Source organism: Thunnus maccoyii, chromosome 3 (assembly GCF_910596095.1).
Source record: "Thunnus maccoyii chromosome 3, fThuMac1.1, whole genome shotgun sequence".
Taxonomy (NCBI): domain Eukaryota; kingdom Metazoa; phylum Chordata; class Actinopteri; order Scombriformes; family Scombridae; genus Thunnus; species Thunnus maccoyii.
The window spans coordinates 7,765,243-7,782,935 of NC_056535.1; the positions used below are offsets into that span (position 1 = coordinate 7,765,243).

Consider the following 17,693-nt stretch of genomic DNA (forward strand, 5'->3'; position numbering starts at 1 on the left):
GTTTCTTTTAACCATGACCATTACTGTTCCCTAACCTTAACCAAGTGGTTATTATTGTAACCATGATGACCAAGATCCCCTTTCCTTAACAAAATAGTAATGTTAATGCAAACCACAATGTTTCCCTAATCCCAACCAAGTAGTTTTTCTGCCTAAACCTAACCACACCTTTATGACAGCATGTCAGATCAAAAAAGCATTTTATCTTTGCTTTGATTCCGATTCATAACAGTTTTTGAAGGCACCGGATCAGAAAAATGCATGTTGTTCTGGAGGTATGTTACAAATGACATATTTTGTCATTTCATTTGCAAGACTTTTTGTATGATACATAGTTTAGTCTAAACAGAAATGAGAATGAAGATCATACAGTTGTGAAATAGACAAAACAGAGCAACAGCAACAGAAAAATCTTGTCACCACATTTTCATTTCACCATGACAGAAGCTGAAACCCTACATGGTTCAGCACAAAAGACAAAAACACAAGTAGCCTCTATAGAGCATGCAACAGTGCGTCACATCTCTCCACACAAATGAAAACTGGGATTTTGTTTCGAATGATCCCTTGAACTGTGTAAGAATCACAAATGCTGATATAACACCTGGCATCTTTCCATGCCCATGTCCATGCAGAGCCCCACAGAAAGTACTGTTCACACCTCAGCTGGAATGCAGGTTCCCCTGCAGAACATTAAAACAACTTCATACACCACTAGATAGATGTCAACAGCAGCTTGGAATCATGCATTGTCAAGATTTTTATCACAAATATTACAGTTCAGGCCCACTTAGGAGCGAGACATCCTTCTGAGTAATGTACACAACTCGCTGTGGTTTTCCATCAAGCAGAAAGTGCATATACTCACTATATGCAGTCAGGGCTGGCAGCTGATTGTTTGGTTCCTTTCAGAAAGCTGGACCAGGTAAGTTATGTGTAGCCATGTGGCTTTGGACAAACTTAAGGCCCTGCTTTTCTGAAAATCTGCTGTGTCTTTACTGAATAGATAACTTGTCCTGAGGAGGAAGACATCTACTTAGACCTAGTAAAATGATCCTTTTCTATTTGCCTTCTGCCAAGTCACTTTAAAAAAGAACCTTTATGTTGGATCAGACAGCAGAGTGAGGGCTACAGAGTCAACGTCATGGCTTCATATGGAAGAAAAGATGAGCGGGACAGCTCCTTTTGACCCCATTGAGCTGACAGCTGAACACCTGACAAACTTTCACTCTAACTTCCAGACAGGCTTAATGGTGAATCGGGTGCATGTAATTTAAAGCTCCAGATTGAATGAGGGGCAGATAATGCAGGTGTGAAAGGACACTGAATGGAATATGATTAAAAATGGGGAAATGTTTAATTTTCTCAATGAGCTTTAGAAAATCTTCACAGGCGGTAACTCTGTGGCTTGAAGTGTCCAATAAGTGTTTGAATAGAGGAGCAAATTAAGCATTTTAATCGACATTTTCCGTGTACCATCAAATGAATTACATTTCTCACCCTTTTTCAAATCAATGAGTACATAGCCAAGATAAGACTTTTAATTTCTGATAAGTTGGAGCCAACAATCATTACATTGTCTGTGCGCTAAGTCACTAAAATTGACTTGGCAGGTCAAATATTCAACAGAATGAAGCCGATGTAACACTGTAATAAAGTTGTATAAATTAAACTTTTACCCAGTGAATGGTAAAGTTAATATTTTATCACTATAAAACAGTATTAGTAAAAGTGAACTTGTGAGCATGTAAAAAGGTATAAAAAGACTTTATTTTAAAGCCGCTCACTTGTTGATTGAGAGAAAAAGAACACTTGTAGGCATTATATAAGCCAAATCCTGCTGAGCATTTTCCCTCCACACCTCATGTGTGGGTGGCAGATGGTGGCTCGCTGGTTGTCACAGAGATAGAAAGATGGAAATACAGGCGACTGATTCAAAGCAAACAAACACCTCCTTTGTGAAAGACACTCTGTCATACTATAGCAGCTGTAGAAGGGAGAGGAGACCGGACAGAGGATGCACAGGAACTGATTTTTTTTCCAGTTTGCATGAGTTGTTAATGCCCCAATAATTAATGTATTCATATTAACAGCAGTGGCTTAAAAAGTACTTCACTACATGACACTCACTAATAGTACATGTTAACTTGGCTACTGTCACTACTTTTTAATATTTCATCATCATCATCATAATCATATCTCCACTGTAAGATCTATGTCATTATCAAAGCCATCAAGAAACCATAAATGATGGATTTATAATCACAATTTAAGAATTTTGCCTTTCCTCTTTGCTTATGATAAAAATGTAATAATGCCCTGTTGTTTCTGTAGGTTGTTACTAACACTATTCAGCCATTGAATGTTGTGTTGTACAGTGTACTCCATCTGCTCACACAGATAACATTTTGGTAGATTTTACATGAATTCTAATTTTAAAAAATTGTACAACTCTTCAATAAGACACTCTTTATAAAAGAGTTATAAGTTATGACTAATAACTTTATTAAATCCATTAATGAGTAGAGATTTCGGGTTGCCAGATTATTAAAAATCCCAGACTATGTTTGACCACTTATTTCCAGTAGTGGGAGGGCTGCAGACAGTCTGGACCGAAATAGGCTACATTTATTTATAACATCTTTCATCAACATATTTCATCAGTACTCACAACTACAGACTTATAATAATTTATTACATTTATATTATGCAGACATTTATGACTGCACTATTACCAAATACGAACCAGACAATAGAATATTTTGCAACCTGGACACCCCAGATTTTGTTATTATTCTGGACTGATTTATAAAGCATAAATCAATGAGTTGCTTAACATTTATAAAGCCATTAGTTACAACTTAAAATCCATACAGGGTGCCTTTAAAAAAAAAAGTGGTGCAAAATTTCAGCCACTCTGTCTGATAAGGTAATTTAAAAAATAAAACAAGTAAATTGTACATGTAAGATTGAAATGACTATAGTGTTCATTCTTCTTCGTCCACTCTCCAGCCGGCTGACGGCTCTGACAGCATACAGTGGAAGCCTGTAATACTGTGGTAAATCATGTCTCGCCCCGGCTGGCTGATGGGCGGCTCGGCTCGGCGCTGCCCGCCCTGTGGGTGTGTTTAAGGCGAATGGGCCTCTGCATCCACCTGCTAGCGCCCTGCCTCTCTACAGTCAGGAGCGCCCAACTTTCCTGAGGAGCACACGCTGCGTGCCTGGACCTCTTTCCACCACAGGGACTTTGTTTCAAGCTGCTTTTTTTTCCCACGAGATGTTGATTGTAGTCGTGAGACAACACATTGTCGCCTCGCGATCCCGAAGATTGAACTAGAGAAACATTTTCTCTATTTTTTTAAAACTGTAATTTTCTTATTGTTCACTGACTCCTCCGGGGCCAATAACTGCGCATTGTGCACAGGTATAGTCTGCCCCCCTGAACACGGACTGTCCAGAAGCAGCACCGGGATTTATATTGTTATTATTGATTTCAACTTGGAGGCGAAAGTGACCGATCTGTTGGAATTGGTTTGTTCAATGACTTGCAAGGTTGGATCTGAAGTTATATTCGGAAAGCTGTAACAAGGTAGGTCAGATTACTTTGTCTTGATGCTTTTAGTTTTTAATTTCTATTTAACCTGCCTCATTATTGATGGTATTAAGGCTTACCTGCCTGCAGATGCGCTCTTTTTTTATTTGTCATTACATTATTTACAGCATGCCTCAGTTTATTTTCTCTTGGTAACATTTTAATAAAATAGCAAATAACAATATTTTAATTTGTAAATTGTAAACCGCCGTAATTCTTACATTAATCTTTATTACTCTTTATTTAATTGCTATTCAGTTTACCGTGCGCTCCAATTCCACACCAGACTGTTTACAGTTCTGTCGCCCATGTGTAGCCAAGGCTGCCAGTCTGTCACACACAGATTTCAGTCTATATAATGTTTCAGCAACATTGAAAAATTGTGCACACATTTGGTATTCTTTATTGCCGGCGGTCCACACCCGCAGGCATAGTGATAACAATATATTAAGGAAGTTTCACGTTATTTTTATTGTCATAATTTCACGTTTGTTTTTTGGGTTTTTTTTTTTTTTTTTTTTTTTTTTTTTTTACCAGGGAAACGATTCCTTTTGATTGCCTTTAGTGTTGTGGATGGTAACAAATCATCAGTCTTCTTTAATGTCTTGGATGGTCACCAAATGCGAGTGGATCCTTTCTTGTCCACTGAGCAGAATTCAGGAGGAGGGTAACACTTCAACATTAGCACTGAGCCCTGACCAATTTGTGGTTATTGGCTTTTGTCTTTATATATTTAGTTTGTTTGTCTTTTTGTTTTGTTTTTTTGGATGGTTGTCCTAAATATGGCAGTTCATAACTTGCAGACATAAACAACGGATAACATCAGTAGATGTTATATCTTTTATATCTTATATCTGTCTTTTCATCAGTGGCAATTAAGCTTTTTGAACTCATGATATATTCAAACGGTTATAGTTTTCCATAAATATTGCGTCTGTAAATTCTAAGGCATGTATTCATTCAACGACACAACAATATTTCAAGAGAGTAGATATTTGTAGACTTGTAGTGTACAGTTAATGGGCCCTCTCTGTATTTGACTCAGTACTGTTTGTGAGCAGTGCCTTGTTTGATTTCATTTGCTTGTGTGAAGGACTTGGCCTCTGTCTCAGAATAAACAGCTGGATGGTTAACAAATTGTCAGTAAATAGCTGAGGTTTAAACAGCTGGTTATGCTCATAAATCCACTCTAGCCAACCAGTCTGAGTTCTCTTTGGCTCTGCTGACGTCTCCAAAGGCGTGTTTGTGATCAAAATGTACTGTACAGTGTCTGAAGCAGAAGTGTGGTTTCGGTATTGGGAGAAGAGCTTTGTAGACTCATCACACTTTCAGAGTCCAATCAGTGAGTTCAGTATGCAGTCAGGGAGAAGAGTGCGGTGAAAAAAAGTTTCATCAGACCTCATCACAATGGGCTGTAGAAGTGGCAACACAGTAGATGATTAACTATGCCAAAAGTGGATTTGATGGAGATTAATCAAGAGCAAGAGGCGCCCTGTTAGACAAGTATTTCTGATGATCCGTGACGTATGCATGAATCATTGTGGTTGCTCCCTGCTGATCATTCATTAACTTAAGACATAATTGATGAGAATCACTGCTTTCTTTGGAAGACTTAAAGTGTTCCAGTCAGCGATTGAAGCTGTTGTCAGTTGTAACTCCTGTAACAAGCCTTTAGCAAGAAGTTGTATAATATTTTATTTCATATTGTGCCAATCAGATTTGGTCTCTTTCTCTAGTAAGCATGAGGACGTGGTATAACCTGGTATCAGGTGAACCTGTAATTACAGAGCAGCGCATACGTATGGTGTCATAAAGTAGGAATGTGTTTAGGGAGAGGAACAGAAGAAAAGCTTCTCCCTGTAGAGTCAGCATGATCTTTCCTTCAGTCTGTCACACGCGCTCACAGTCACAAAAACAAACATAATTTTTTCCAAATGGAAGCATGTACAAATCTCTGAAAGCTTGGCTCCTCTCTATCAGGACTCATCAGTTTTATGAAGCTCCCAGAGATCTGGGTGAAATTTCTACACCTCAGTGCTGCGTCGCCAAAACTCTCAGGGATGGATCCCTTGGGAGCCATTGGTTTGACATGTCACATAAATTAATAAACAAAAACAGGAACAGATCCTGGCAGAATTTTAGTTTTGTTTTGGAGTGTAAGGTTGAGAAAACATTTTCTCATGTGTTCCTTTTTGTCCTTGCAGAGATTTTTTTTTAAACCACAGTTTGTGTGCTGCTGGAGGTTGGTCGACCATGCAGCTGGACGGTCTGTGGACAGTCCACACCCTCCTGGCACTGTCCAGCTTCGCTTTCGGGAACCCAGTGATCAATGACCCGCTGGCCGCACCTCGCGTCTTCATCTCCTTCAAAGGTATGACATGAGCCTTTCTCATTACACATGCATACATATTGGTTTGACTGTTGGTCACCCTCCACTCTTTTATTCCCACCTACCTTTCATTCCTGGTTTGCAACTGGTGTTTGGATGTTTCCAACTGTTCTTATTTCCTCTTCTTTTGGGTCTCCTTGTGCTGGTTTCTTAAACTCTGCCATGTGTTTGCTCATTCTATGATTGATGATATGACAGTTGTGTAATTGGAGTGATTGTGGCTTTGATAAGTGCTGCAGGTTTTTAAAGAGGATGAACTTACGGCACCACCAGACTCTTATGTTACACCGCAGAGCTGCACTGAGCGCACCACAAACAAATCATACAATTCTCATTTGGTGCCCCCTCCTCCTCAGACCTCCAGGCATTGTAATAATCACCAGATGCTTCCACTGGCCTATATTACAAACAATTAAGAACACAAACAATGACTGAGCAGAAGCAGACATTGAAGATATCGTGTATGTCTTGCGCATAAGCATTTTGAAACAATATACATGATTATTGTTTTAGTTAATCAACTGCAGCGTCTTTATCTTCAATCATCTTTATTATGGAATCCCTAAATTGGAACCACAAAGGGAGACGGCATAATAAGGAGCATGTAATAACTCTGTGGCCATTATGTGATTATTCCCTGGTTAAGCAAACGTGTGCTTTAGGGGCTGTTTGTGCGTTTCGCTGGCCGTACAGATTAGGTGAGATGGGTTGCCGGGTTCTGTGGGGTGCAGAGCGAGAGAGGGTATTATCAAGAGCAAATTGCCAGGATCAGCCAAGCAGAGCAACGTCCCCGAGGCCTGTCCTGCTTGGAGATCAAGCCTTTGATTAGCATCCAGAGAAAAGCCGAGGGACCAAGCAGCAGTACCCCTGTTTGCTTTGCTTTCCATTTCCCACCGCTCCCTTGTACAAGTTGACTTAATTAAGTGGACTGGCACAGTTCATTGTTGAAGGCGTTTTCCTGCTTTAATCAAGTAGGATTTAACACATCAGTGAGCGCACATCCAGAGCTCAGCAGTTTTTTTTTCATTTTCCAAATATCATTTTAGTCAGTTCTTTATACAAAGGCTGTGTTGTTTTTAAAGAGGTGTGTAAATTTTGTGTTTGTGTTTTTTTTTTACCTCTATTCTACTGTATCGTCATGACTTTGCTGTGAGCAGACTCATTGGATGCTTTTGAATAGGTGCATCTTTGGATGGCTGAACTCAGCCGAAATACATTTGAAAGCAGCGGACTACAGGCACTATTCTTTGGCTGACAAGCAGGGTGGAAAAAGCTCGGCTCTCTTGCTTACCTGTGTGTGTTTGCCTCTCCAGTCAATATGAATTTCACAGTCTACTGCTGCTGCCTCTCTCAGAGGAATGCACCCCCCGCTCCATTCAATATTATGACTCTCTCTCCCTTAATTGCTTTTTGAGAGGCCCATGTAGTCCTTACCTTGGCAAGCTGGTTGCACTTCCCCTGATGTATCATGATGTGTTAAGTTTTTGCTTGAGCTGTTACGGAAGGCAGTTTTTGTCTGAGCTGCAACTTTAATGGAATACAGTGCGACGACAAGTGTGGACAAAAGCAGGTTTTTAATGTGAGACTGAGTTTGAGGGAAAGAATGTTTTTAATAGTCAGCTCCCTGTTTTTAATTATCGATCATTACGACATTGTGTCAAGGAAAAACTTAAATTGCATCTATAAAACTGCACATTTCTCTCAGTGCTAAACTAAACGCATGTTCCAAACTGATTAACTCGGTAGCTGAGGAGTGAGGTTAAGAACCATGACCTCCATCTGGGAGGCCCTCACTGCCCTATTAAAGCAGGTAGGGTAAATCATGGGACCTAATTGCTTTGCTTTGGCTTCATGTAGTGTGCACAGCTTTTATGACGGAGGGAACACCCTCTGTGGTACTGAAAGAAAACCCTGAAAATGTTCAACTACATATAAGGTGTAGTTGGAAAATGTATCTTCTTCCATACATCTCAATAAGATTAGAGTTTCTAAAGTCTGAGGGATAAACCTTGGAAGTAGACTTTGTTCAGGCTTATCATGTCTTGTGCGCTAGTAAGCTGAGGAGAAAGAGCAGTGTTAGCAAGGAGTGTGCCTCAGTTTAGACAGCAAATAGGTGTAATCAATGTCAGATGAGCAACCTGAGTCTTTTTGAAGAATGAGGAAAGGGAGTGAAACAAATCCGCCTTAGATAATCAGTTGACATTTTAAGGTTAGTTGAGACAAGACTGCTGTCGCCAGCAACCCCCAAGAGACAAATCATATCAAATAGTCTACCTGGAACTGCTGAGAATCTTCTAGTTTGAGTTAACACAGTCTTCCATAATGAGTCCAAGCTTTAAATGTGGTGCTAGTGGTGAAGTGATGAGTTAAGTCAAGACATTTGATTGTAAAATGATTCATTATTTAGGTAAAGATTAATGTATGTTTTACTTGAAGCTATTTTGATAGATTTAGATACGTATAATAGAATATTCACAGTGTGGAATCTTGAATTTCATTTAATACAGTTAAGTGTTCAGTTGCCACGTAGGTGTCTAAATCAGTGATTGTTTTTTTATTCACAGGGATGAAGTTGTTGTAAAGCGAAGGCATCATTCTAGATTTTTTCTTTTCTGTTTAAATTTATGGTGCAACCAAATCTGAGCTATCCATCACTGTAGTGAAATACTGAATTAACATGTGAAAGGATTGTGTGAGAGCATCACGACTCTGTGAGACTCCTAAGTCATGGAAGTGTATTTGTGCCACAAATCCATTAAGAGGCCGTCTGATTTATATGTGCAGTTTTTCTCATGTATCACACTGTGAAGTACGTGCACAGAAAAACGGCACATTTTCTGAATGGACAAACACTGCGGGAAGTTTTGCCCAGCCATGTTTTGAGTGTAACATTATTGCTGTTGGCCCACATTCCCTCTATGACATATCTGAGTTCATGCATTAAGCAGATCCAAATCTAAATCCATGCTTACGGCTCTTCTATTTAAGGCCTTATACCACACATAAACATCTTCCTTATCTGGGCTGCTACACCTTCATTCACTAAAAATACTACAGTCCCACACTCCCATGCAAAATTGAAGCAAGGTGGTGCCTATACTTTCTATGCAGTTGTTTACATATACTGGTGACCTAAAGCCTTTAGTGATATTTTAGAGATCTTTAAACACAGGCCTTACCCAGTTCGCTTAGATAGACAGATAGCAGGTAAACACTGGTAGAGAGTAAACAAAGAAACAGGGTCAGGAATCTCCACGATTGTAAATTTTCACTTTGAAAAGCCGTGCAGATGTAATCTACAGCTGAGGGTGGAGCCATGTCTTGTGCTATAAAGACCATGTGAGAATCAACACAATGCACCTCCCACCTTTTCCCACTTGGTGTTAATGAAATTTGAAATGTCTGTTATGACAACTACAGCAATAGAATTATGGCCCGTCAGTACAAAGGAAAAGTCCTTTAAATACCATAACATAAGGATTACAGCACTCTCCCCGCAACCCTCCCCCTGAGGCCAAATCCACAAGGACAACACCAGAATGTGGGTCAACTTTGCCACAATACACAAGCTCACTGCTGGCAGTGCAGGTGGCAGTAAAAGGAGGCAGCCCGGCTCGTCATTATTCCAAATATTTCTCATCTGCATGCCCTCCTGTGAAGGGCTAACAGCAGGCTCCTATTTTTACTCCTCAGCAAAGTCTTTAGTCTATATCGGGTGTGAGTGTATGTGTGGGTGGGTGGCAGCGTGGAGGGTTAGAAACTGCCCTTTGGGGTTAAATGCCAGGCATTCTGGTATGTGTTGGCCTTTGTTACGCAGTAGTTATGTTTCCAAAATGTGATTTTAATGCCTGGGAATAACAACAGATGAGGATTAAATCTGAAAATGTGAGCTAAAAAGCAGCTTAGGAGTGTATCCTTAAAGAGAAATAGTTGTTTTTATAAATCAACAGTTTGTTATCAGTTCATCTCTGGGCTTGCCCCTTTACTGCTGCCCTCTCACTTATGATTGTAAATATATAAACTGTTATTGCAGTTGTTCACACGAGTGGTTTCAGTGGTCACTTTCTTCTTCTCAAGAGGTACAATAGTAGTCAGAATTAGCTATTATCTTACACTCTTATCACTGCTGACCAGACAGGCTATGACAGCATGCATTTTTGAGATGGAACCGACTGTTGACTCAATATCAACTTGTTGAATGAACAACTATATGACATATATATGACGTAAATGCAACGTGACTTCTATGTTTGCTCAAGGTGATCATCACTGATAACTTCCTGCTTAAGGGGCTGGTGAACTCATACATACTTGTCGGATGGTCGAACAGCTTCGGAAACTCCCTCCCTCCACACCTTTTCCGAGGTTGAATTAGGAGGGGCTGTGCAAGACCTTTTCTGTAACTTTCCAAATCAGACAATCTGACATTTACACCTACTTCATACAGTGATTGGGCAGCTGTGTGGAGGTGAGAAAGTTGTCACACTTGTTTACATCCCTGACATAACCATTTCAGTCGCTTTTAATGTGAACATCCACATGCAACACTATGAAGGCCTTCCAGGAGAGATTGTCTACAAATGTATGTATTATCCCTGCATTTAAATGACACCACATCTTCCCCCTCTCTATGATGGCTGGCTTTTCACTCCACATTCAGGTGTAGCCATTAGGAGCAACTGTAAACACTTTTAATTTCAGCGTATGAAATGAATTCATCGTATAAATCAACCTTTAGCCCCCTCTTTTCCTCTTCTTGTTGCAGGCCTAATTTGCTGGATACCACAAGGATATTGGCACACCTTTGCCCTAACTGTAATATTTCAGTATTGCCGAACCACATGTAGAAGCCACGAAACCACTGCCCCAGTAGTCTGGCACCACTGCTGATGTTCGGCTGTGATCTCTAATTATTGTTTGTGAGGGCTAAGTGCATATAATCCTACGGCAGCAAAGTAATGACTGACAAAGCATTGAAAACCACTATTACACTGGCCATGTCCCAGACCACAGCTTCTCTCCACAGCAGCTAAGCCAGGTTATATTTAGTGTAAAACTCCCTTCTCCCTCAGCAGGCACATAGCAGTCATTTGTAACGCCGTGGTTAACCATTGAACACAGTCGGCAGGGTGGTGACGGTGGTTTAAGTGCAAACGCAGCTTGGACTGGCGCAACTTGCACTCTGCTGTGATCCAGCTGTCATGAGTGTCACTTTATCGTTAGGTCTTAGTTGGCCAGAAGCCATCCTCACCTTTGAATAACATTTGAAATTTGTGGGTGGGTGTAGAGAGTACAGTGCATGTTGAAACGAAAGGAGGCTGTGGTGTGAGGTCTAGTCTGAGAAACATTGTTAATCCTCCACTGTGGTGCACATGACTTAAGAATTGTAGATTCCCCTCTACCCAGTGTGTGTGGAGATGTGTGCGTGTGTGTAGAAGGCAAACCAACAGTAGCTCCCCAGGCTTTGTGGAGTGGGATTTGTGTCGCATTTAAATCAGACATTAGACATCATTGTGGAACAATATAAAATTCATTCATGGCACGCATGGCTTAACTTGTTTATTAGTGAGGTCTGGAAAAATGTGCCAAAATGAAAATCAAAACCTTTGTTACACAGTCTCTCTGCAGTGAAAAACAGTAAGCATGGATTTGTTTTCAAACATTTAAATGCTGAATTCATATTCAGCATGGCACACAGCCGACCGTGAAATGCTTTCCACACTGCTATATAGCACTTCAAGCCTAAAGCTAAATACTTTGCACATTACTATATTTTTTAGTAACCCCTGTAGCCTATATTGCATTTCAGTCTAAATGATGCAGCAATCATCCCAAATGAACTATAATCACAAGCCAGGCACTGCCCTGTTTCAAACTGGGGGCATGGATGAGCAACTTGTCAGATGTAATCGTTAAACGGTCTAGTAGCCTTTGGGTGACAGGTCAGGAATCAGGAATCGATTAGCTGCCTGTCTGTGAGCCCCTATAACCCAATCCATACCCCCTATTTGGTAGATGACTGATAGGACTGTGATTGCATTTTATTTCCAGACCAACTGCTACATTTTTTTGATTGAAATGCAATGAAGATGATCTGCTGAAGAAAAGCAACAGTGCACTTTGCATGGGCTTTGGTCATGTTAAAATCACAACACTAGTGGAATTGAATAAATCTGTGTAGATGGTATTTCAGTGTGAGTTTAATAAGATTCTTAACCCAAATTCTGCATTCATTGCTTTTAAAACAAACCTCTGCTTGTCTTTATAGAGATGAATCAACATGAAAATAATGTAGTGAAGTTTTTGCATTTTATTTTTGTGTGTTTTACACACATCAATAATGAATGTTATGTGAATATTGCATTTGAATAATTGTATTTAAATGTGCCACAAATTTCCATAAATCTTTGCAATAAACCTAAACAATTTCTAAATCTGTTAGCCACATGCAGCAGTATTATAGAAGACTGTACTGCTCCCATTCTCACCTCTCTCCTTATCAGGAATATGTGTGGGACAGATGTGTGATATTCCTCAAAAAAGATGAGTGTATCAGAGCCTTTCATCACATTGCCCCTGAATCCAGCAGTAATCTCATGTCCGTCTCTGATGGTGCGAGTTTCCCTCTGCAAATAAAATCGCGGTCACAGTGTCATCTCAAAGCTGTGTCAGCCAACCATTAGCGCTGTCTGCGCCTCCCACCTAGCGCTGATGCTGCAGCTCCTCCTGGAATATCTGTTTTATTCTCTCCTTCCCATGGCTGTTAAATGCACACAAGCCTGTCTTTATGATGGCCCATGAATCGAGTCATTGTACTGGAGTGTTATAGAATATGGTCACTTGGCACCTCGTTCTACTTGATTCTCATGCCATATGGCCACAAGGTTGTAAAGTGTATCGCAGGCTGCTTGGGTGGTCCTAATGTTTGATAAAAGAGGAAAAAATACCAGTGCTTGTCCCTGGATTCTCTTTCTCCAACATCTAGCCAAATGGTTGTTGGATATATTGTGTGTGCAGGTGGGGATGTGTTAGCAGGTAACCAGATTCTTACACCTCTCCAGCACAGGGATTATTGCGGGCAGGGGAGACTGAAGGTGACAGAGTGCCGTCTAAATATAGTCTCATCTTTGAATGCTTGGTTTCCTGCTGCAGTTCTGTCTGTCTTCCCTCTCCTACTCGTTTCTCTTCCCCTGGCATGGGAACAGCAGTAAAAGCACAGGGACCAGGGTGTTTGGGATTCCTGGCATGGCAGCACTGCTCCCTTTTAGCATCTGCAGAAAGAGGGATATGTTGTGTTCAGTGTGTGGTGTTGCCTCTTTGGCCCGGGTTTCACCTGTGGAACAGCCTCCTGAGTCGGGTTACGGGCTCTGACAGTGCCTTGCCTCCAGTGAAACCGAGATATCATCTCTCAAAAAGACTGAGGACCCAGTGTTGTCTGTCCGTCTTGTCTTTCACGGGCATGTTGTTGCATCTGTTGCCTCCCCCCCCGTACCCCTCCTCACCAGACTGGAAAATACCAGCCAAATTGTCCAGATACTGTGAATCACTTTCTCCTCACTGGCACAGCATCTCCTTCCATGTGTTTTTATTTATGGAACTACAATTGTACCCCTTTTTGTAGCTTTACATAAAATCGCCAGGAATACAGAATTAGAGCAACTATTACAAACAGAGCAAAGCTGGTGCAATCATGTCTTTTATGTCTATGCAGAATATGGGCAAACATGTTGGACCAGTAAATGATTCCACATGTTAAAGCTAAGTAATAAGACAGTACTTGGTTATTTCCTGTAATCACAAAAGCTTTCGGGGCAAGATTTTTCACTCAGTATGGTAGCTGGAGGCCATGTCAGTCACATCGTGGGAGCCCTGTCAGGTGTGATTAAACTTTCTGAAAATTTACAGTGATGTGGAGAAAACTGTCTTTCGCAGTCTTTTGTTATTATACTATCCCTTTGTTTGGGAAATTGCTAACAGATAATGATGTGTATTTTCCGGCTTGACATTAGTAAAACCACGCAGGCAGCCAGGTCCATCTGAGCCTACGACTGGTTATCTCGCACACCTGCCAAGCTTCAAGGTTGGTCCTCTTTCTAGGTGGCATAATTAAGACTTCCTGTGGGATTTTGTGTCTTTTCTCACCTGTGAAAACAGGGCATTAGTGGAGACTGGATAAACAGGTTGAGGACTCAGACTGGCTTTGTCTCTGTACCGCCGCTGGGGCTGAACACAGTATATTCTTAGCGCTAGTGTTTCTCTTGTGGCAGATTAAGGTGTCAGGTAGAATAATGGTCCAGACGGATTAGACGAGTTTGTGGATCCAGCTCAAACCTGTGCCCAAGTTTCATTATGGGTTTACGCTTTGATATCTCTTCTAAAAGTGTTACTTAAGGGAAAGAGGATGAATTAGGAGCAAAGAAAGAGAAGGTTAGTAGAGGTGGGGGTGAGAACATGAGAGGGAACATGAATTCAGTGGCCACTAGTCGACAAGCAGTCATTAGTTCAAGCCATTAGCTGACTAGTAGCTGCGCGTTTACAATATTAATTTAATTATTTAAATATATATATTTTTGTGGCATCAGAAAATGGTTTGAGTTCCAGGGCTGAGAAAGAATGTTATAAGTAACATTGTTAACACTGTGCTACATTACAGAGAAATACAAAACCATAATACTGAGCCTTTAAAATATACATTTTATCTTTAACAACAATGCTAATGGCAAAAGCATTAATGATTCTTAATGTGTCGGAACAACCAGCAAGGAGGCTAAGTAGCTATTAGGCTATTTAGATGTTTCAGATGATAAGTCATGTTTGAGGTGGATGAATGATGAGGTGAATCTTTGCATGCACAGTTTGCTCAAAATGATTCCACACTTTGGGTGATTTTGTGCCTGACAGTTTAAGAACTTTTTGGCTGGACCACAGGGACCATCACTGTGCCGAGTGTTGCCATGTGTCCCCACTTCATGTGTCTGTTGTTTCAAATTAAAAGCCCTCGAGTGTTTCATACACAGTCCAGTCATATATTAGGCTTTGACCCACTCTTGTTAACAGCGCAGCTCCAAAATGGAGTTTGAGAGTTTTTTTTTTCCCTGAGACTAATCGATCAATTAAAACTTGGCTGACTAACGTTCCCACATAGGTGAACAACTTTAAATTGAGCCACTACAATGAAATGCTCCTTTGTCTTCTCATCTGGACTCAATGTTGATTTGATCCCCCTTGACATTCAGCTACTCACACACAAACTGTGTCTCTTAGATCGGAAGTCAAGCAATTGTACTTGTTATTTGATGCATGAAAATGTGGATGATATTCAAGTTTTAGTCATCTCTTGGGCTTCAGCAGCCAGCCTGTCAAAGTACTCCCTTCAACCCCTGCATAACTCCTCCAGAATACTGTCTTCAACCTCCGCAAATTCTAGCGTATCACATCCCTCCCTCCACTCCCTCCACTGGCTGTCTGTAGCTGCTCGTATCAAGTTCAAAACCCAATGCTGCCATATCAGCCTTTGAAGGGATCTGCACCCCTCGTACTTCCATGCTGTGGATCCAGCCCTGCACACTGCCCCTCCGTGCTCTGCGTTAAGGTGCTCACTCTTTGCTACAGAATGCCAATCCATCACATGTTCACTCTTGTCCCTTTCTTTCAGTTCCCCAATGGTTTCCTCACTCCAGTCTGAACAAGAAGTACCTGATATCACCCATGTTTCTCTGAATCATATCTGCTTTCAACTCTTTTGCTCACTAGTTGCTTTGGAAAGACTTTCTTTCTGTGTCCTTAGATCTGATTTTGTTCATCTTGCACTACACTTCTTTCTTACAGAGACAGTTTGTGGTCAAAAGCATATAAGGAACATCTGATTTTTGCTCTCCATACTATTTGTTGTGGTAATTTTGTTGATCTTGGAATAGAAATTACTTTACTGTTGCACATATGGTATGTCCCTCTGGATAAGCATGTTAGCATTTAATGTAAATACAGATAATTTAAAGGTTATTACATTTCTTTATGCTAAATAAATTAAAAATTTTAACAAGTGGTAGGAATAACACATTGTTCTCAAGTTTGCAGCTGTCATCATGACATAGTATGTATATGGTTGGTGTGCTTCCTGGCCAATAGGAGTGCTAATGAAAGTTTGGTTAAAGACCATCTCCATGCTTCTGTAGATCCCTGAAGACGTTAAGTATATGGGAGTTTCTCAGAAAGGTCAAGTGGGAGGGCATGACCCCAACTGTGGAGGTCAAGGCCACTGCCCTCCTCTGATCTACAGCCTTAACATAATTTCTCACCCTCTGTCAGTGGGGTATTGAGTTTCAGATGTTTCTTGCTGCCTAAACTGCTGAAACTTTGACCCACTGATGTGACCTCTCTTAAATATGCCATGACTGATAGCCAAAATACACCAGGCACGGATGCGGTGTGAACACGTCTGCTGCAGCATGGCAGCAGTACGCGTCCATTATAATCAATTGAAGCTGCTACACTGACCACGAAAGCCGTGCACACCCGTGCGGGCATCATTTTTTTTCTCTACGCGTGGGTACACGGCCCTGCAACAGGTAAAAACTACATAGAACTGTGTAAGAAAACAAGTACAATCTGTTTAAATGATTAAAATAAATACCTAATTGTACCAGAGGCAATGTGTCGCAGCAGTGCAACACGAATGTTTATTTTTTTACATTGCTCATGAAAATAAATCAATCAATTCAATGTTTATCCATGTTCCTGGAGTTAAAACGATCAAGTTAATTAATGCAGGACCAGTTAATATAGCCTACATCTGTGCCTGGTATATTTCAGCTGTGAGACTGCACTGTATACTATAAAATTAAAATAAAGCAGAAAACAATGTGTTTCGTTTAGAGAGCATGCACAGCTGTAGATGCATGTTGCAAGTACAGATGTTGTGCAGGGCAATCTGTTTAGCAGTAGCTGAGACAGAAACCTGTCACGTATGAATGGATTGTGAATTAGGCCCTGCAACAATGGAATAGTCGTAAAGTTGAAATATGGTTTGAATTATTTGCTTGATGTTGTGGCAGAAAAAAAATGGATGATAGATGTTATTAACAGGATATTGCAGAGAACATTTTCACTTTGAAATTTAAAATTTTCTGACATCTTGGTGGGATGTGATGATTTGGTGTTTCAAATTAAACAGACCTTGTTAACATGCCACATATTGGGCAATGTAACATGTAATTGGTGAGCAGTGGGAGTACTTTTAAAGAAAGACGCATGACTAGCATGTTTGGATCAGTTGCAATGTTCCAAGGTTTTTAGGCTTGACAGAAGATACACAGATTGATTTCAAAAGTTGCTTAAACCTTTATCATGCCTATGGTGGTGAAGCACTTTGCTGACATTTGGATGAGGAACATTTTTAAATATTTGGATTTCACAGAGCTTGAAATGTGTAGTGTACAAGAATAGAAGTCATGCATAAGCTAAATAAATCACAAATTGTTCTCTATATGATGTTTGTGGTTGCAATTAATCAGTGGTTAATCAGAGCAGCAGGCTGAATTGATTTGGTTGGATTACGTATCAGATCAAAGGACAAAACAAAGACTGATCGGAGCCAGACCTGGTGTAGAGTGGCTTTATATTACAATTTCAGAAAATTTAACCTACATGATAAAATACAGACACAGTTCAGCACAGTCACAGTTTGACCTCATCTACTTGGTGTAACATTTG

General features: G+C 40.5%; 1 protein-coding gene across 4 annotated transcripts in view; it reads left to right on the forward strand.

Annotated features, from left to right (window-relative positions):
• Window positions 1-3,124: 3,124 nt before the first annotated feature.
• The window catches only part of sema3fb (sema domain, immunoglobulin domain (Ig), short basic domain, secreted, (semaphorin) 3Fb), a 61,221-nt gene continuing 46,652 nt past the window's right edge, over window positions 3,125-17,693 (forward strand). For all 4 annotated transcript variants that reach the window (XM_042407464.1, XM_042407465.1, XM_042407466.1 and 1 more), the window contains exons 1-2: window positions 3,125-3,589; window positions 5,797-5,963. In XM_042407464.1, the coding sequence (XP_042263398.1) occupies window positions 5,846-5,963 (118 nt within the window). In that variant the 5' untranslated portion in view covers window positions 3,125-3,589; window positions 5,797-5,845. The remainder of the gene's footprint in view (window positions 3,590-5,796; window positions 5,964-17,693) is intronic.